Consider the following 20,984-nt stretch of genomic DNA (forward strand, 5'->3'; position numbering starts at 1 on the left):
CCAGGGAGGTTAACAGAAACATACAACATAGTTCACGGATTTTCAGATTATCTTTTATTGGTGTAGACCAGATCACTGACTCTTAACTCAGTCTGTACCCCCACAGAAAATCCAACAGAATTAGTCTGTGGTGGGACCCAGCATTTTTTTTTTTCTTTTTTTGTGAGGAGGACCAGCCCCGAGCTAACACCCAATGCCAATTCTCTTCTTTTTTGCTGAGGAAGACCGGCCCTGGGCTAACATCCGTGCCCATCTTCCTCCACTTTATATGGGACGCCGCCGCAGCATGGCCTGACAAGCGGTGCGTCAGTGTGCGCCCGGGATCCGAACCTGCGAACCCTGGGCCGCTGCAGCGGAGCTCACGCACTTAACTGCTTGTGCCACCGGGCCAGCCCCAGGACCCAGCATTTTTTAAAGCTCCAGTGGATTCTAACATGAACCAGAGTAAAGAGCCTACTGTTGTAGAAAATGGTGAGATTATTCAAAAGAATTCAAGAATAAAAATTTCAGTAATCACATATTATAATAAATGAGCACTTTAAAAATGAGACATAATAGTTGGCAATTAACTGGTAAATCTTGCTTAACGTTTTATCTGTGGAAAAATAAATTATGACAAAGAAAAAGCTTGACTTATTAACAAGAACTCCCCAAATTCTCTGTTAAACGTACCACATAATTATAAAACATTAGCCCAAATGAAATATTTATATAACCACACAGCCATGAATTTTTTTTTTTTTTAATGAGGAAGATCAGCCCTGAGCTAATATCAATGCCAATCCTCCTCTTTTTGCTGAGGAAGACTGGCCCTGGGCTAACATCCGTGCCTGTCTTCCTCTACTTTATATGGGACGCCGCCACAGCGTGGCTTGACAAGCCGTGCGTTGGTGCACGCCTGGGATCCGAACCTGCGAACCCCAGGGCCCCAAAGCAGAGCTTGCCCATTTAACTGCTTGCACTACTGGACCAGCCCTCCAGCCATGAATTCTTTACAGGAGCCTCATGCTCATTCATTAATTAAAAATAATGATTAGGTAACAACCGTCTTTTTCACACATAAACAGTGACTAATACGTACTTTTTACAATGAAGTTCTGTACAGAAATAGATTTGGAAGTCGTCAGAATTATGAAGCACATAAAGAAAACAGCATCGTCCTTCAAATTTAGAAATACTGGAACAAACAAACAAAAAAGAATTATTCAGGGAAATGCCAATACTTCTGCTGATCTGTAATGAAAAATAAATACTTTTTACATCCAATCCCAGTTACGATATCAATGTTGTTTATAACAGTCATAAATAGCACTTTAAAAAGTGATACTCCCCATACCACAATACTAAAATTATTTAATCTTCTGAGAACTGTCCTCCCTCATCTCTGCGGTCAGGGCTGCCCTGCGGTGTTGCAGGCACGCTAAGCCACGCGTCCCTCCATCTCAGCACGGGAAGAATGTCCTCCCCACTACAGCACTAACTGTGTGCGGGGCGGAGAAGCATACGTATAGACTGGCTGACTGACCTCGGTGACTCTGGGTCTGTGGGATCTGCGAACAATGAAACGCTTCCAAAGCCAGGAAGGCACCATGTGGGGGCAGCAAAAACACCTCATTAGTTGCAGAGACTTCGGAGGAGTGGAGAAATGTGGACCAGCACTTGGCTTGGACTCAGCAAGTGGTTTACCTTATACCAATCGAAACTATTTTGAGTTGACCAGCTGTGCCATGCTGTTTCATGCCAAGGGTTGGCAAACATTTTCTCTAACGGGCCAGAGTGTAAATATTCCAGGCTTTGCAGGCCAAACTACTCAGTGTTGCTGTTGGAGCAGGCTTAGACAATACACAAATGAATAAACATGGCTGAGTTCCAATAAAACTTTATTTACAAAACAGGCAGTGGGCCATATTTGAGCTGTGGGCTGTAGTTTTCAAATCCCTATTTTATGCCTTTGTATCTGCTGTTCCTTCAATCTGGAAAGCACATTATTTTTGACTTTTTAAAGAAAATCTATTCATCATTTAAGGTCCAGCTTTAGACCCTACCCCTCTCTCTTCCCTACTTCTACCTGAAACAGAAGGACTTCCTCTTGCACCCCTGTTCTTTGAGAATATTTTCTGTCATTGCTCATCTCACACTGTGTTGTCATTAGTTGTTAGATGTCTGTCCCCTGCTGGGCTGTGAGCTCTTTGAGAATGGAGTTCATGTCTTAGTCATTTTTGTGTCCTTAGCAGAACAGGACTCAACATTGGACATGCAGCCGGTACTCAACAAACGCCCACGGACTGAGCTGAGCAAGTTCTGAGATGATGCAAGACTAACTGCTGACTTTGTTGGATTTTCTTCTATGGTTTATCATCTCTTTTTAGAGGAGGAAGTCAAGAAGAGTGAGCTCTCTTTGAAGTCATACAGTGGAACCCAAGTTTCCCAACATACAAACCAGCAGTGGCCCCATGTAAGCATCCTATGTACATGTCATAAGTCACAACAAAGGTTGTGTAGTGACGCCTTTCCTAATTAAAGAAAATTAAATTCACTGGAACACAGACATGATAAAGTGAAATTTATATTTACCATACTTTCCTAAATTGCTTAAAAATGTAGGAATAAACAATGAGTGCCTTGCTAATGACTGGTTTTAAAAATTAAATATTAAGAGAGTAAAACTTCATTTGAGACAGCATGGCTTGGAAAGATATGTGAGTCAGCTCACAATCTGGCTTGTTTCTGTTCAGAAGGTTCATGAGGTAACAGGTGGTTTTACAGGCAAACTCCAATTATGGGTGATTCAGATGCTCTACCCCTTCATGCTCCAACAGAACCAATTACTCTTATGCCAAAAGCAACAGGGTACTGCATAATGGGCCTCCAGAAATCTGCTTTTGCTCATTTCTCTTATGTGGGGATAAAGAGTAGTATACACAACTAATTTGGTTTGAAATTTCCAAGAGTTGGTTTAGCATGAGCTTCTATAGAACACGTATTTAAACACTTAACCATTGGCTCTTGATTCTGAAAAAAATCTCATTTCTGAATCCCAGGAAATGGCATTTCCGGAGTCAGTGGCATTCGCAATGTCAGAACTGAACTGAAGTGAGCCACTGTAATCTCAAGAACACTCCACTAACGGTGACCTCAGGAAAAGGTTTTACAAAATAAATTCCCTGTGATCTCATCCATTAATGTTAGCTACAGGACAATCTGGTAGAAGGCATGCGTGTTTTGGATCCCTCTAAGGAGAGATTAGTTCTTGGTATCCAGACCAAGAAACCATCCTAGAACATAAACCAGCAGCTCAGCGCGCTGGAGAGGACCCACACAGCTCACTTTTATCTGCACCGTGATTCTGGTCCACAGTTCACATTTACCCTTCAGTCACTGTATTTTAAGTAGGTCACAAGCACAAAGCCAGCTCAACCAACAGTGAAAGTTTTGTTGCCAATCTTCTCATAATGGAGACAGTGACACTGAAGAAGGTTGAATGTTTTCACCAATAGAAGAATTCTTGAAGTTCTTTGCATTTTTAAATCATGACTGAAAGTCCTATCCAAGACGTTCATAGTCTAGAAAAACATCTTCAAAGTAAACAAAATGTACCAAGGAAACTTACCTCACTCCTCTGACCGAAGCAGCACTAAAATTCCACTCATGTATACCTTGCTAGAACACAGGGGAAGAATAACAACAAAATATGCTGAGTCATCCCACCGAAAATAACTAACAATAATTCTGCTTTATTACTTTTTAATAATATACACAGAGTAATTTTTCCTAGTGCGTAATTCTTCATGAACAAATTATCTGGATGGAAACTGCAGTTCATTCTCAAGCCACAAGGCTGATGTTTACTCTACTGAATAATTTCTGTACTTCAACACAACAGCTTCCCAGAGAACCCAGGAGATTTAGTCTCATTAAATTTTAAAACTTGATTTTTAGCAGATTAACCTAATAACGGCTGTGCCTTAATTTTTTAAGTAAAAAACCCAGTGATCAAGGTAATTCATTATTATAGTCAAGCAATATTTCTTTCCTCAATAAGAAAAACACTAATTTGAATAAAATCTCTGCAAGACATTAAAGATAATTATTTCTGAATTATTTTCAGTTAAATTTTCTAACTAAAATGGTGGTCCTATTTCTGCAGAAAATAGTACAGCAAGTATGTATGCTGTGTTCACACATGTATAGAGTGTCCATCATAGCTACAATGTGTTGTTACCTAATTTATGCAAAATTCAATGTACTAATAAAGTTGAACATAAAAAAATTTGATTATCATGTGATAAACATGGGTGATCTGCAGGGCCAAGATGAAAAAAATGTGGGAATTTATTTCTTGAATTTATTACTAAAGCTAAGTTAAAATTAGTATTGAATTCATATGTCCCTAAATTAAACTACAAGATGGATTTCATTCTGTATAAAAACATGTCTGACAACAATATAGAATAACATGCATATCTTTATAGAAATAAAGTAGTTGATACATGTGTCTCCGTTTGGCAAATACTGTACAGTAGACAATTCAGACTGCGATTCAATTCTGTGACTGTGAAGCCACCAGGAAAACAGCTTTCACCCACTGAGAAACTGCCGGAGGGCGAGGTCTTGGCTGGGCTAGTGAAACGGGTAACGAAGCCTGTGGCTCCAAGGGGGCCCAGGACTCTCCTTTTGGCCGAAGCAACTCAAAAAGCCATAATTTATATGCACAGCACCTAGGTCTTCGCTAGGACCGTGCAACTTAACATAAAAAAAGATCCTTTCAAACCCGAAGTAAATTTACTAAAAACTAGTTCCAGTGCACATCAGTCAGGTTTCAGGGAGTGACCTGAATGACCACAGAGCATGAAGCCCAGAGAGGGAAGACACTGTAGAAAGGAGCTCATGAATGCAGCTCTCTAAACCAGAGTACAGAGGGAGATAAATTAAATAGCAGCCTGCAGCTTCAGCGGGTAATCTGGAAAGTTGCTTCTAAATCCTGGTGGCCTCAGGTGACCTTCTGAATATCTGTGACCCAGGAGCTGCAGCTGTCACCTGCACGCTACTAGCACACAATGCAGCCTTCTCCTCAGCCTGCAACTGGGCTGCTCCCTGGGGTCATCCCCAGTATCAGGAGGTGGGGGACTGAGTGCAGAGCTGGCAGGACAGTGTGCAACCCAGAAATGAACCCAGGAACTGACAAACACCAACAAGAGAGCACTGGTAAAATCCATCTTGTCAGCCTTGTTCTGATGGAGTCTATCTTCCGTCAGCAGCCAAGGAGAGATCTCCCAGATGGAAAGGCTGGTTTTGTAGGAAAGGAGTAGAAACCTAACATTTCAGAATGTTAGGCTCCTGAAAGGCTGCAAGCACTGCCAGGGAACGTCCCATTTCAGTGGTGTCACGCCCAGGGCCTGAGACAGAGTGATCTGGAATAATTCGGAGGCTCCTCTCCCCACCTCCCTTGCTACCGGGACTCACCACACGGAAGCGCTGGTGAGCTAAAAGCCAGCAGGGGAGGTCTGAGGCTCCTGGGGCCTGTCTGGGAATCAGGGGAAAAGGACCGCCAGAGGCAGAGATGGACTGATACTGGGCTCCAACAAGCCCAAACCACCACTCAACATAATTTAATCAGCACAAGCACCATTTTCTAGAAACTGGGTGTCCCCGGATCCTGTGCCCCAGCTGGGGCCAGAGCAGGGACTAGGAATTAATACTGAGCTAAGGCAGCAGGAGTTATACTGGCAGACACCGCTGGCTCCCTAGGCAACGGCCATTCCCTTCCTTCTTCTCTAACAAAAAGCGAATTTCGTTCAGGCTCAGGTGGCCACGTTTAGGGACAGTGAAATCAGTCAGTCTAAATCGGCCATGGTAAGCCCACATCCCTCCCTGGTGGCTGTTTAGGCATGGACACACGATGCAACTTCGGTACAAAGGAGGGGGCCTGACCCTCTTCCCTCAGATGCCGTCTGTCTCTGTGAAGGGAGGCTTGGAGCCACTACTTAAGACACGAGAGAAAAACCGAGAGCATACGGAGAAGCCAACTCAGAATTCCGACACTGAGAAGCCACTGAAGTCACCCCCAGAATGACCCCACCTCTGAAGTGCTTGTAATATGAGACAACATTTCCTTATTATTTAAGCCACTTTTAGTGGGGAGTTTTGTAGCTAAAAGCATCCTCAATGCATGAGAGCATCATATCATCAAAATATAGAATCTGAAGACCCTCCTAAATGTCCTGGGTCTTCTCTGAGTGGCCACTGGCCAGAGCTGCAGTGAGGTCGGCACTGCTGCCGGCGACCTTTGCTGAGAAACCACCAGACAGACCAGGGGTGCTTCAGTGCCAATAAAGGAAGAGAATCCTAAATAGCAACCACTTAAAATATCTTGCAAATAACTTCCCTTCCTCAAGTCACGTTCTTCTTCCAGGTGCACATGCAGACCTTCTTCAAGCGCTAACTTACTTTAAGCAGCAACATTCCGTTGAACAAAAAATTGTGAAAAGATTGGGATTTCAATCAATTTTGCCCCTGAATGCAAGAGTCCCTGAACTCCAGAGAATTGGTAAAATGATCTTCAAGTTTTGAAAGTTGCGATATAAAGTATATCCTAGCTCATGCAACTGTTCATTCCACATTTTGGGATGAAAATACTGAGAGAGGCAGTGAGCAAAGAAATAAATATGATAAATCAAAAGCAACACTCTCCGTTGTTCTACTTTTAGAAAAAAAAATTAAAACATTCTACCACAAAAACAATCTACTTCCTGTTTAACGTAAGACCTATTAAACTTGTTGCTTATCTGTTATTTAATTAGTCATGAGAGTTGCTTTAAATTAACATAATAACAACAGTTATCTTATTTTTATTGCTTGTCCTTGTTCCAACTGTATCGCTCTATATATTTTAAAAAATAGAGAAAATAGCAGTGGTAATGAATACACTATGGATAGAACAAGAGTTTGCAAAGAAATTATAATAAATTCAAAATGAAAACTCATTGATTTAAGAAAGCTTAAATGTTTGAACAAGGAGAATTTTTAGCACTAAAGGTAATATGGAGTAGGGACAATTCGAATGTAATTCTTCTCGATCAAAAGATGGTAAAAATGGAAGCCAGACAATTCACAGCCTGTGACCCTTCTTAATGCACTCATTTATAGCCTAATCTATTTATTTCTTAGCCTAATATAAAAATTGTCTCTACAACTGTCACAAAACATAAGAGAATCAATACAAGGCTAACTTTATTGAATGAAGAACCTCCAGAAAGGGGAAAATAATGACCACTACCTGGAAATAGTATTCATTTTCCAAAAATCTCTGGTTTACTTTCTGTTCTTTTCCTGTCTTCCAAATACTCCTGGCTCTCCACTCATTCTTGGCCTTGCTAATGGCTAACTGCTTTAGCCTTATTCTGTTTCCAGGTGTCTTTGGATAACCTTGCTCTTTCCTGTCAAGACTTTGAAAATCTCCTCTCCCAGATGTTAACATCTCCTAATCTCTCAGATTTTGTAGTTTCAATGGGATGACTATTCTACTTCTGCTTGTGAGAACAGGTATGCACGTACTTGAAAATAATGTAAATACAACACTGTGTACTTTAAAACCACATTAACAACATGTATACAGATATACTAGTTACTCTCAATTTTGTCTCTGACAATTCTACTTGGAGTCACGCCATCACGCCCGCTACAGGCAGGTTGCAGGTTCCCACAACCCCTTCCTTGGGTTCAATTAACGTGCTAGAGAGGCTCACAGAACTCAGAGAAACATGTTACTCACTAGATTACTGGTTTATTATGAAAGGATATAACTCAGGAAGAGTCAGATGGAAGAGAGGCATGGGGCAAGTATGGGGAAAGGGCACGGAGCGTCCAGCCCTCTCCAGGTGCACCACTCTCCCCAAACCTCCACATGTTCACCAACTGGGGCCCTCTCTGAACCCCGTCCTTTTGGGTTTTTACGGAGGCTCCCTTACGCAGACATGACTGATTGAATCACTGATGATTGATTCAACCTCCACCCCTCTCCGTTCCCCAAAGGTCAGGGGGTAGGACTAAAAGTTCCAGCCCTCTGTCCACACTGTTGGTTCCCCTGGCAACCAGGCCCCATCCTCAGGTGCTTTCCAAAAAGTCACCTCATTAATATAACAACACACCTTTTGGCTCTCAGCACTTAGGAAATTCCAAGGGTTTTAGAACCTCTGTGCCAGGAATGGGGACAAAGACCAAAAACATATTTCTTACTATAAATCATAATATCACCGTGCCCTCATATAACACCAACCACCTCCCAAATGACTGCTGTGTGTCATCTGAAGAGGTAAGCAGGGTTAGACTCTGGGGTTTAGTCCCTACGTGTACTGCCCAGACTTTGTTATTGAGTTGTTATTACTGTTGTTAAAATACATTGAGCATTTATTACACACCAGGCTCTGTGCAGTACCCTCTACCTACATTATTTTGTTTAATTTTCACAACAACCTTTTGAGGTGGATGTTATTACTATTACCCCATTTTACAGACAAGGACCCTGCTTGGAGAAGCCATGTCAGGTCTGCTGACTCAAAACTCACATTTAAAATAATTGTAACCCCACAATCCCAAATCTACCTCCTAATTCCCTTTTCTGGAATTTCTGCTTAATTGTCCCCTTTTGCACCATTTACTACACCTCTGTATTTTGTTTATTTGTTTCTCGTCTGCCTCCCTGAGTAGAAGGCAAGCAACCAAGAGGGCAGGCATTCTGTTTCTCTTGCACACGTCCGTTTCCTGGTGCCCAACACAGTGCCTGGTGGTGTCTGTCACCGAGTGAGTGCTTGGTAAACACTCGCCGAGTGCAGGGATGAAGAGCATTTTGGAAAACAATTACCAAAAAAACCACAAAACTACTTTGTGACAAGACTCCTCCTATTTCTGTGGTTTATCCCGCAAACTGGAATCAGGTCTTAAAAAGTTTGTTTTTTAAAAATAGTAGGATGATTTGTACATGCATTAAAATGGATGAATACTGAAGTGGAAAGGGTTATGAAACTGACTGGTATGAGTGGAAATGAGAGTGTTTCAGAACCTTCTGGAAATCAGTGGCAGCACCGCCCACCTCGCGTTGTGCCCAGCACAGGGAACCAGAGGCTAATCTGAGACGCAGCAGCTCCTTAGACAAGCAAAGAGCGAGACGTAAGGGCAGCCCTCATGGGACCAGTGGCAACGAGAAAAAGTGTTATTCTGATCCTGCCTAGAATTGAGATATGCATCTTCTAAATCATATATTTTAAGTATCAGTTTTTTGGTACATAATTTAATCTGAAGCATGAATTTATAAACGACAGAAATATTCCAATTTTGAGTGCACTTTGGATGGTTATGCCATCTATAAAAAAATTCAAATAATTGAATTATCTTTTATTAAATGAGTGAAATCTATAACCCAAATTTAACAAGTTTTATACTACAGAATGTATTTATGCCAAGATAAATACACGGTCAAGCTGTTTCTTCTTAACTAACACAGATGTTTGCTGGAACATATAAATGCTAGACGGGTACCAAGTCCTTCACTGTTAATGCTCTTGTCTTAATAATTGCACAATTTACCTTGTCATCAGGAAGCACGTGCCAAATAGATATCGTCTTTTCCTCAACTTCATTGTTGATAGACAAATATGAAGGTTGATAGATTTTGGTTGGTTCTAAAATCAGTACCTTGAAAACAGAAGGCAAAGACACTAATATTAGTGACTTGAGACTTAAGCCATTAAGAGCTGCTCTGACAACAGCGGACTGACACGGGGGTTCTCCCATGAAGCTCTGGGCCCACTGCTGGAGTAAAACCATTTTAACTTCTGATTGTTACCATCCTTAAGGGTCCTTTGAGCATTTTATGGTATTATACAAGTATCATAAGTTCCAACAGTACATCAACTTTTATTGCTAAAGAAATTGGATACACACTTTTGAAGTCTATATGTGGGTTCAGCTATCCCCAGGGGATCTACTTATGGTACTTTTTAAAAAGCTTTTATCACGCAATACCTGATCTATTTATATGAATATAAACGTGTCAAAGAAAGGCAGAAATGTGATGAAACAAATAATTCTGTACCCGGAAGAGATTCCACATATAGACTGTCACCTACCTATTTCAGGTTTCCTGCTGCCGCCCTGATCACAAAGATGGAGTATGGTTTCCATGCCCACGTAAATGGACTGAGAAATGATTTTGGTTATTACTGAAAGAGTTTTACGTATAAACCAAAGAAGTGGACGTAGCTGTATGAAAAAATAAAAACGTTTTTGCACTGCCTTCAAGATAAAACTGGTGCCTTCAATAATGATACATTTAGCCTTGCGAAAGAGAAAGAGAGAAATAAACTTGCCGGTGTTTCAGAGATGACTGAGGGGTACGTGATAAGTGGGTGCGAATCTCCATCAAAGGATTGCATGGAGTGTTATGTTATCACTAACACCTCATTTAGGAGCAAATAACATGAAAATACCACACATGCCCTGATTACAAAGGTGTATCTCTTTGTACAGATGCTTAAAGACACCCACTTAGTTCGAATCTCCTATGCTGTCTTACGTAGGAACGTTTAAAAAGAAAAGTTACTTAACTAACAGAGAAACTGGAATAGTCCTTTCTACGCCACTGCTTAAAAGTCAAGAACACTGCCTTTTATCAAGCAAGTTTACCAATAAAAGTGGAGGAAAAACCCTTCAGAAGGTTCCATCAACAAGGAATTAGAGATTCACAATACACTGTAACCTAAAGTGCAGCCAGAGCAAGAATCTGGGTTAGACACTGATTCTTGGCCATACACTGCAAACCAGATGTATTTACATTTTGCTAAATTTAGCGTAACGTTACTGGCCTAGGACAAGGCTGACATGAGGGAAGCCATAGTGTAACTCAGAATGACCTCTGACTAACTCACCCACACGGTATATGTTTTAACTTACACATAGCCTAGGTGACGAATATGCACGCTCTGTAGATTGTATAATCCTGGCTGACGCGTGTACCTCCCTGTAACGACAGATGACAACTTTGTCCTTTTGAGTTTCTTAGCAACACAACCTCCTCAGAGAAGAACATCTATGCTGGCCTCCAGTCGCTGATGCCAGATGGTCAACACTCCTGAGCCCTCTTTCATAGCCCACTAGTCCCTGTGTAACTGCCTCAAGATTATGTGCCCGTTTACAATAGTCTTTAGGACGAGTCCACCATCTTCTGATTTTGCCAGCTAGTTAAATAAATCCCTTTCTCCACCACTGACTCATCTTGCAATTGACTGGATACAGGGTTGCAGTGAGAACGAGCTCTTGTTCAGTTACAATTTCAGTAAATTTACTTAAATTAAGGTAGAGAGAACTAGGGAAAGGGGATTAGAAAAACAACATTTTCTTTACTCTTGAGTACAAAAAACTTTAAGGGCTTAAAGAATTGTTGGTCAGGCTCCAGCTATGAAACCAAGACAGGACAGACCACAAATAAGCAAACAGTGAGAGCCCACGGGGAACATGTTCTGACTCAGCAACAAGCCAGGTGAACTGAGGTCCAAACTCCAATCAACAGAGAGTTCAGTGGTACTGATTAAGAATGAAAGTCAATTTTCAGTCTAACCTCTGCAGAAAGAGTGCTCTTAAATCTGAGTATCTCAGTGTTTGTAAGATTAAAATGAGCAACAGGGAATAAATGTGGGTTTCCCAAAATCACACCCAAGTTTCTGCCCTGACACACAAGAACATACCTGGTTCCCTGATTCCATAGGAGCACTACTTAATAGCAGAAAGGCTTGACACCGGGTTATCTCCCCACTTCTGAAATTATGTCTGTACTCTTGTCTCATAATTTCTAATAGATAAAATCTGAACTATGTGTTCCTATCTTGAGATAGGGGATAAAAACTGGTTGCAATGATCATTGTCTAATGTTTGTTGAGCCTTTTGATCTGCCCTTGAAATGACAAAATGTGAGGAATTTCTAGCATGCATTACAGAGGTCACAGAAAGACTGAGAAAAATACAGGAAAAGGAGGCCATGTGACAAAACCAGCTAGACACAAGTCACTTGGGAGTACACACGTTCCTGCTTTAGTTTCTAGTCTTTTACGTTGGTTAACATTACAGTTAACTGCTAACTTCATGTATCTGAAGCAGGAAGAGAGATAGCAAAGCTGGAAAACTATGAAGAGGAGATGTGAACTGGAGTCACCACACTCCTCCACCTCTCCCCTGACATCAGGTGATGGGCTCATGGTCTCCTAACCTTTCAACATAAGAAGGAAAGAAAATAGACTCAGAAGAGAGGGGAGGAAAACAAATCAAGCTGAACCCAAATAACAACAAATGATGGGACCATTCAAATCATTTCCCAAAGGGACTTTCTTCCACTTTCTTTTGCCCAGGGTCACAGTCATCTCTTGGAGGAAGGAGAAGAAATGTCATAGTGACATAAATGCAAACAACCAAATTGAATATTTTCTAAAGTAAGTCATCTTGGTTCTAGTCAGATCCACTTTAAAAGAAGGATAATGTCATCACCAGATCAGGACCTGCCACACCTTCAGGGGTATGAGCCTGAGATGCTGCTCTGTGGATGAGGAGTCAGTGACTGACAGCACCACAGGCACCAGGATCCCACCTTTCTCCGTGTGGTGGAGCAGGGGTGCGAATTCCAGCAACTGCAGGGAGTGGGCCTGGGGGAGGCAAATGAGTGGAGCAGGACGGATGGGGCTGCAGTCAACACCTAAGATGGCAGCAGCTGCTGGCTCAGGAGACTGTAGCTTCTGGAGAATGCAGTCACTAATCGCCAGTCCCTTTAATCTTTCAAGAGCAGGGCCGGCTCCGTGGCTTAGCGGTTAAGTGCGCGCGCTCTGATGCTGGCGGCCTGGGTTCGGATCCCGGGAGCGCCCCGAGGCACCACTTCTCCGTCCAACGTGAGGCCGAGTCCCACGTACAGCAACTAGAAGGATGTGAACCTATGACATACAACTGTCTGCTGGGGCTTTGGGGGGAAAAAAACTGAATAAATAAAATCTTTAAAAAAAAAAAAAAATCTTTCAAGAGCAGTCGAAATCTGGATTTTTATGTGAACTCTTATTTTTCACTTGACTTTTTGATTACCTTTGTTTTCCCGTGGAAATACTCCACCTTTCACCCATTTTCTCTATCTTTCCCTCTATTTTCTTTAAGATAGTAACAATAGTTATCTGAAATTCTTATCTGGTAACTCCCAATATGTGAATCACCTCTGGGTCTGCCTCTACTGGCTGTTTTAGCTCTTCATTATCAGTCTTTTTTTTCCTGCTTTTCAGAATGTCTATAATCTTTGAGTGCATCTGAGTGGTGCATTGCAGAGGTTCTGGATTATACCTTTCCAGTGGTTTTTTGTTTTGTTTTCCCCAGCTAACACGTAAATTATCAGTGTGTCACCTTGACCCTATCAGGGCTCAGCCTTACGCAGGCTTTGTCAGGATGGGTCTAAGTTTTGCCCTCACTCCTAGGGCATGGGCGTTCTATGCCTTAACTAAATTCTTCAAGATCTCATCACTCCAGCTGGGCCTGATGTCCAGCATCTTACCCCTGCATTTTTTAAGCTCTGGAACGTCTGCTCAGCTCTCAGCCTTCTGAAAGCTGCTCTCTGCCACTTCTGGTCCCGATCTCCTAAACAGCAGGAGAACTTACTTGACAAGGTTTAATTTAAGCCACATAGGTTTCATCCAAAACCCAATTTTAGTCAAATATTGGAACAGTAGTCCTGTTTATTCATGATGCGCTTACCCCTTGCTTGCTCTCTCTAGGAGCTGCCCTAGGACTCAAGGGAAATAGCCATGCAGAATCTTGGGATTCACCCTTCAAGGCTCCCCCTTCTCCAACACCCTGCCCCTCACATTCCAGCTGTCTTAGGGTCCCAAACACTGCTCCCTGCCTGCTCTGCCCACTGAGGATGCCACTCCTACCAGGGCTCCACCTCCCTGGGCTGCAGCCAGGAAAATGACCTTAGGGAAAGAGGAGTGGGTGGACGTGGGACTCAAGTCCAGTACCTCCCATCCGAGGACCGCAGCCCTGTGATGACTGCTGTAATGCCTGCAAACAGCTGTTTAATGTATTTTGCCCAGATTTTATAGTTATTTATAGCAATGCCAATAGCAATACCATTTACTCCATCAGAGCCAGCACTGAAGGTCTAACTCTCTCTATTTTTAAATGTTGGCAACAAATTTTTTTTTTTTAATCACTGAGTGGTCTTTTAAACATGTGAATTTAATCATACACAAAACCTCACACATCGTAAGAGAAATACTAATTGAAACTACCCCAATATACCGTTTTTCATCTATGAGTTTAACAAAAGCACAAATCGGATAAATCCATTTTTTGGAAAGACTTTAGGGAACAGTCAATCTCCTATGTTGCTGTTGGGAATGTAAAATGATAAAATCCCTATGGAGGGCAAAGGCACTATGAATCCATCCCATTCTGGGAATTTATCCTACAGATATATTTGCACACATGCAAAATGGCACAGGTACGGGGTTATTCAATGCAGCATTATTCATGACAACAAAATATTGGCTATAACCCAACTGTCCGTCAATAAATTATATTAAATGAATAAAGTTAAAGAAATTGTATAAATTTGCTTAATGAAATAAGTTAAATAAATTATGGTACAATTGTGCCATAATCGCAATACTATGGAATTGTAAATACTATGGAATTAGAATATTATGATGCTGTAAAAAAAGAATGAATAAGCTCTCTATGTAATGACTAGAAAAATCTCTGTGACAAACTGCTGAGTAAAAAAGAAGCAAGATACAGAACACTGTATATAAATATCCTTTTGTACCAAAAAAAGGGGAGAAATAATAATTATAGTTAGTCTTTATACTGTGTGGGCTACATGCCTGATACCATTCTAACAGCTTAGATCTATGAACTCATCTAAGCCTCATCATAACCCTATGAGGTAGGTGCTGCTATTATCCCATTTTGCAGATGAGGAAACTGAAGTTCAGAAAGGTGAAGGAACGTGCTCGAGGTTACACAGCAGCAAGTGGTGGAGGGAGACAGCAATCAGGCAGACTGGCTCTCGAGTCCACTACACTAGAAGGCTCTCTATTGGCTCAATTTATACACAAAGAACTGTGGGAAAGTATACAAGAAACAAATAATAATGGTTGCCTGGGGAGAGAGTGACAGAGAACTGGGCAGCTGTGAGACAGGCGTGGGAGGGAGATTTTTCTCTATCTGCCTTTTTATATGTTTTTAAATTTTCAAACTGTGGGACTGTTGTGCCCATTCAAAAAAATGAATTACAAATATAAAATAAAAATGAAACAAAACATTGTGCAGGTCAAATAAACAGGACTACAGACTGGATTTGCCTCGTGGGAGCTGAAGTGTGCAACCTCCATGCTGGCACCTTAAGCTATCTACCTTCTCTGAGGGCACATCTGAGTTTCCACCCAGTTTACGGGGACGGGGAAGAGGGGCTGCATCACTTTTCTTGGTGTGATTCTGAGGACAAAACTTTAGGGCCCACATTCTCTGGACATCACTCTGACACTAAGGAAGGAAGAAGCACTGAAGGATGGTAATGTGGAATTATCCTTCCCATCTGTTTGAGTAGTTCAGTTTTGAAAAACAAAAACAAATATCACAATTACTCTGAATAAACATGACTACAGGTCCCAGTATTTGACTAAAATTGGGTTTCGGATGAAACCTACATGGCTTAAATTAAACCTTATCAAGGTAAGTTTCTTTGCTTTTTTAGAAGATCAAGACCAGAAGTGGTCGCAATTTATTACCTAAAACTTGGTACTATTTTTCCGCTACACCATCATCTAGATGGAGATTAAAAGATCCTCCATACCGTTATCGTTCTTTTTCTAAGCAATACCTCTGCAGTTTCTGCCCTTCTCGATCGTGCACACAAAGGCAAGAAAACATTCAAATGGCTAATCCCAAAGCAATTTCCACGGAATCGGGAACGTCTTGGTAGACTTACATTTGAATGTGGGAGTCAGATTTTCTGGAATTCACAAAGATGAAGGAGATATCAGAAAGCCCACCTTAAGAAGAAGTCGAAAACTGTACAATTTTGCACTCTGCTTAACAACAAACTATAGAAAGCAATTTGAGTATTTTACCCTAATTATGAATACTGACATGGGAGTAGGATTTACAGTTGAGTAGGAAAACACTGCATTTAGACTCTTTTCACAAAAAGATAGCCTCAAAATAATGCACAAAGTTCCAAGAAGGAAATGGTTGCGTGAAAAAAACAAACAACATGCCATAAATATGTCTGCAGGGTGCCACATGAGGATCTCACTCAGCCTTCTTCACGGCTGCATGATATTCTGAACGTGACTAAGCTGTTATTAGCTGAATCATCCTCTCATGGGTAGATCTGACTGTTTCTTCATCTCTGCTTCTATAACTAAGGCTCCCATAGAAAACTGCTGCTTTATTTCTGGAGGATAAATTTATTCCTATAAGTAGGATCGCTGGTCAAATACATATTTTTTCAACTTTACTAGATACTCCCAGATCACTTTCTTAGTGTTCTGGTAAAATTAAAGCATACAGGATAATATAACAAACACATACGCCTACTACCCATAAATAACAAAGGGCTAATATGCTGCCATATTTGCTTTAAAACTTGTTTTAAAGAAATGAAATGTTGCAAATAAAGGTGACGTCCGCGTGATCCTGAGGGGGAGCAGAATACGCCACCCCAAAATAAGCCACTTTGGCATGTGGAGTGTTTCAAGCTGAAGGCAATTAAGACCCAGCAGACGCAGGAAAAGCTTTTTCCCTCTCCCTTAACTGCCTCAAAGAATTCAGATGGGGGCCTGCACCAGGAAGAGAGCTATTACCAGAGATCACTTTTTTTTTTTTTTTTTTAAAGATTTTTTTTTAATTTATTTTTTATTTTTTGCCCCCAAAGCCCCAGTAGATAGTTGTATGTCACAGCTGCACATCCTTCCAGCCGCTGTATGTGGGACTCGGCCTCAGGATGGACAGAGAAGTGGTGCCTCGATGCGCACCCGGGATCCGAACCCGGGCCGCCAGCATCGCAGCGCGTGCACTTAACCACCAAGCCACAGGGCCGGCCACTTTTTTTTTTTTTTAATTGATGTTTTAACGGTTTTTAACATTGTGAAATTTTGGGTTGTACATTTTTGTTTGTCCATCACCATATATATGACTCCCTTCACTCCCTGTGCCCACCCCCCACCCCTACTGCCCCTGGTAACCACAGTACAGTTTTCTCTGTCCATGTATTGGTTTATATTCCACATATGAGTGAGATCATACAGTGTTTGTCTTTCTCTTTCTGGCTTATTTCACTTAACATAATATGCTCCAGGCCCATCCATGTTGTTGCAAATGGGACAGTTTTGTCTTTTTTTATGGCTGAGTAGTATTCCATTGTATATATATACCACATTTTCTTGATCCAATCGTCGGTTGAGGGACACTTAGGTGGCTTCCACTTCTTGGCTATGGTGAATAATGCTGCAATGAACATAGGGGTGCATAAGCCTCTTTGGATTGTTGATTTCAGGTGCGTTGGATAGATTCCCAGTAGTGGGATGGCTGGATCATAGGGCATCTCTATTTTTAATTCTTTGAGGAATCTCCATACCGTTTTCCATAGAGGCTGCACCAGTTTGCATTCCCACCAGCTGTGTATGAGGGTTCCTGTCTCTCCACATCCTCTCCAACATTTGTTGTCTTTTGTCTTGGTGATTATAGCCATTCTAACGGGCGTGAGGTGGTATCTTAGTGTTGTTTTGATTTGCATTTCCCTGATGATTAGTGATGTTGAACATCTTTTCATGTGCCTATTGGCCATCTGTATATCTTCTTTGGAGAAGTGTCTGTTCATTTCCTCTGCCCATTTTTTGATCAGGTTGTTTTTTTGTTGTTCAGTTGTGTGAGTTCTTTATATATTACGGAGATCAACCCCTTGTCAGATGTACGTTTTGCAAATATTCTCTCCCAGCTGGTGGGTTGTCTGTTCATCTTGATTCTGGTTTCGTTTGTCTTATAAAAGCAGAGATCACTTTTGATGTCAGATGACTTGACTGCATGGCAGGACAAACATCTGTTCACCAAAAATCTGCCTGAACTGTCTTCCTCCCCTTCGAGGCCCAGACCCCTACCCACTTCTCCTTCACTTAGGACGACATACAAGGTTCAACTGCCCGACTGCCTCTGAGTTGCACGTCTCTGTGGGGCTCCTGTAAGTATGTAATTGAATTTGCTTTTCTCATGTTAATCTGTCTTACACCAATTTGATTATTAGACCAGCCAAAGAACCCAGAAGTGACAAAGGGGAAGTCTTCCTCCCCCACAATCCTCTAGACTATCCTATCATCCCCCTTCTTTTTTTTTTTTTGTGAGGAAGATCAGCCCTGAGCTAACACCTGTTGCCAATCCTCCTCTTTTTTTGCTGAGGAAGACTGGCCCTGGGCTAACATCCGTGCCCATCTTCCTCTACTTTATATGGGATGCCGCCACAGCATGGCTTGCCAAGCAGTACATTGGTGCGCGCCTGGGATCCGAACTGGCGAACCCTGGGCCACCGAATTGGAGCACGCACACTTAACAGCTTGCGCCACCATGCGGGCTCCCTCATCCCCCTTCTGAGACGACTCCCCACAGGATTTAGTAACCCCCATGTCTACCAGCAATCTGTAAAACTGCCAAGGTCCCCAAAGTTTGTGAGCCGTTATAAAACTTATTTTTTTAGTCCAGTGAGCAAAAAATGGTGTCTTGTTTTAATTTGGATTTTTTGACTACCCAGAGCAGTTAATTATCTTCTCATATGATCTGTCCATTTTTCTTTTTCTTTTTTTGCTTATAAATTTGTAGGAGATTTCTTTTTTTGCATATTAGGAAAACTGATCATTTTGCATCATTAGTACTAAATATTCTCTCCTTGTCCAGCATTTGCCATGTTTATGGTGTTTTTTCTGAACAAAAATGTGAATTTTGATGAAATCAAATTGGTCAATATTTGCCTTCAGGGCTAGGTCCCTTTCTTGCTTAAGAAAGCCTCTCTCACCAAGAGTATATACCTATGTTCTCCTAACTTCTCTCTTAATATTTTCTGGTTTTATTTTTTCACATTTACTTATTTACATAATGACAGACTAACTCATATTAAACTAATTTAAATTAGCTTAGAATAGCCAATAGGAGTGGTTCCCTCTCATGGCCAGTTTTCTGGCAGATCAAGTCAACACTCAATTAAACACTTCAGTCTGCGCTATCTTCTGTCACCACCACGCTTACTACCATCAGAGCACTACCTGAAGGCCAGCTGCCAGCTCCCTCTGACATAAGTATTCTCCTAGGCTACACATTATCTAGGCTTGAAAATCAAGTGAAGTGTTCAGTTTGAGAGGCTTTTCAAATAAGGACCTTGCTGAGCTTAAGGCTTCATCCGGAAGCAAGAGGAAAGAAAGCATGTTAATGCCAGCAATGGATTTAATTACATGAAACAGATGATCCTATCAATAAGAACTAGAAAACAAGATTTCATTAAAAGAATTGAGAATTGCCACCCCCTCTGAGTACGGAACATTGAGACCAGAAAGCTCAGACAGAGATTCATAATATCACTTCGATGTGGGAAGAGATTTGTGCACACAGTGAGTTGCCTGTAATTCTTGAACGGGATGCCAAAGCTATACTGCTTTATGGTGTTCTGAGAACTATCAGGAGGGGGATGGCACCAGCTGAGAGGACGAACAATAGATTCTTAAGTGTGTGTGTGTGTGTCTATTATACATTAAAATATATATATATCTCAAAAGTCCAATAGAGACCAGCCAAAATGAGCTGCAGGCCAGGACCTATGAGTCATCACTCCTCATGACCTAGAGCATTGTAAGCAGTGACTGGGGACACCACGCCTAACTCTAACCCACGGGGGTCGGGTGGTGGAGACGGAATGACACAGCAGGTGAGCCTGACTCTTCACCACAGTGATGGCAACGATACTGACGACAATGTCAACAAATCAGCAGTATTACTTAAAAGCACCTATCTGCCTGGTCTGAAGGGATGTCTTGACTTACCGAGCTAAGAGAATCTCTTCTCGGAAAGCACACTTTACACCTTATCAAAAGAAACCCTCGAAAACACAAAAATGTATCTCATTTCTCTGATTTTGAAAAGTTATTTTAAAAGGTAAGCCAGAGCACACCAATTTGCAGAAAATGAATGTATTACCCAGATGACCGTCATTTTAGGGCCTGAAAATCAGCACAGCAGAACTGCTACAATCGGAGTGCAAGATGTTCCTTCAACAAAAGAAACAAGGTACAAACGCACTTGGAGTTGAGTTGAATGCAGAGTACTCACTGGAAACCTAACCACTGTAACATCTGTCTTGGTGGCCTCGACCAGGAAATCCATCCAGAAGTCCACGAGCTCCTGTTTGGCCACAGGCTGTTCTGTAGTCAGTTTCACAAAATGCTTATATATCAAAATTGTCTCTACAATAGACTTGAGGTACCTAAAAGTTAGAAGATATAAAACACATAGGCAAATTGAGAACTACCTACTCCCACGTATCCCTATCTTATTCTGTAAATGTAATTCAAATATGGCATTAATAATTACGCATTCAGATTCACCAAACATTATTATTTATTACGTCATGTACTTTCACACATGTTATCTCATTTACCTATCACAAAGATTCAGTAAAGTAGGCTGTTTTACCCCACTTTAAAGATGAGGAAACAGGCTTGGAGGGTTTTGGACTGGGCGATACATCTACTTAAAACATAACTTTTAAAATAATAACTATATTTTATTCACTTGTTTAAAATATACTTTTGTTTTAAAATATGCTTCCTTGTGAAAGCTTTTCTAAATAGGCCCTTCATCTTCATAGGAGGTAATTATTTTGCTCTGAAGCAACTCAGCTTATATATTATTCAAATATCTTCAGGCCT

The 20,984-nt window shown here is 41.4% G+C and overlaps 1 protein-coding gene across 2 annotated transcripts in view; it reads right to left on the minus strand.

The window, feature by feature from the left end:
• Nucleotides 1-20,984, minus strand: part of MAP3K5 (mitogen-activated protein kinase kinase kinase 5) — a 191,914-nt gene that overhangs the window by 60,171 nt on the left and 110,759 nt on the right. For both annotated transcript variants that reach the window (XM_087444167.1, XM_087444166.1), the window contains 4 exons: nt 20,386-20,539; nt 9,583-9,690; nt 3,611-3,660; nt 1,082-1,177 (listed from right to left, as the gene is read on the minus strand). In XM_087444167.1, the coding sequence (XP_087300293.1) occupies nt 1,082-1,177; nt 3,611-3,660; nt 9,583-9,690; nt 20,386-20,539 (408 nt within the window). The remainder of the gene's footprint in view (nt 1-1,081; nt 1,178-3,610; nt 3,661-9,582; nt 9,691-20,385; nt 20,540-20,984) is intronic.

This window comes from Ceratotherium simum, chromosome 19, assembly GCF_057802395.1.
Source record: "Ceratotherium simum simum isolate JZ-2026a chromosome 19, ASM5780239v1, whole genome shotgun sequence".
NCBI classification, from domain to species: domain Eukaryota; kingdom Metazoa; phylum Chordata; class Mammalia; order Perissodactyla; family Rhinocerotidae; genus Ceratotherium; species Ceratotherium simum.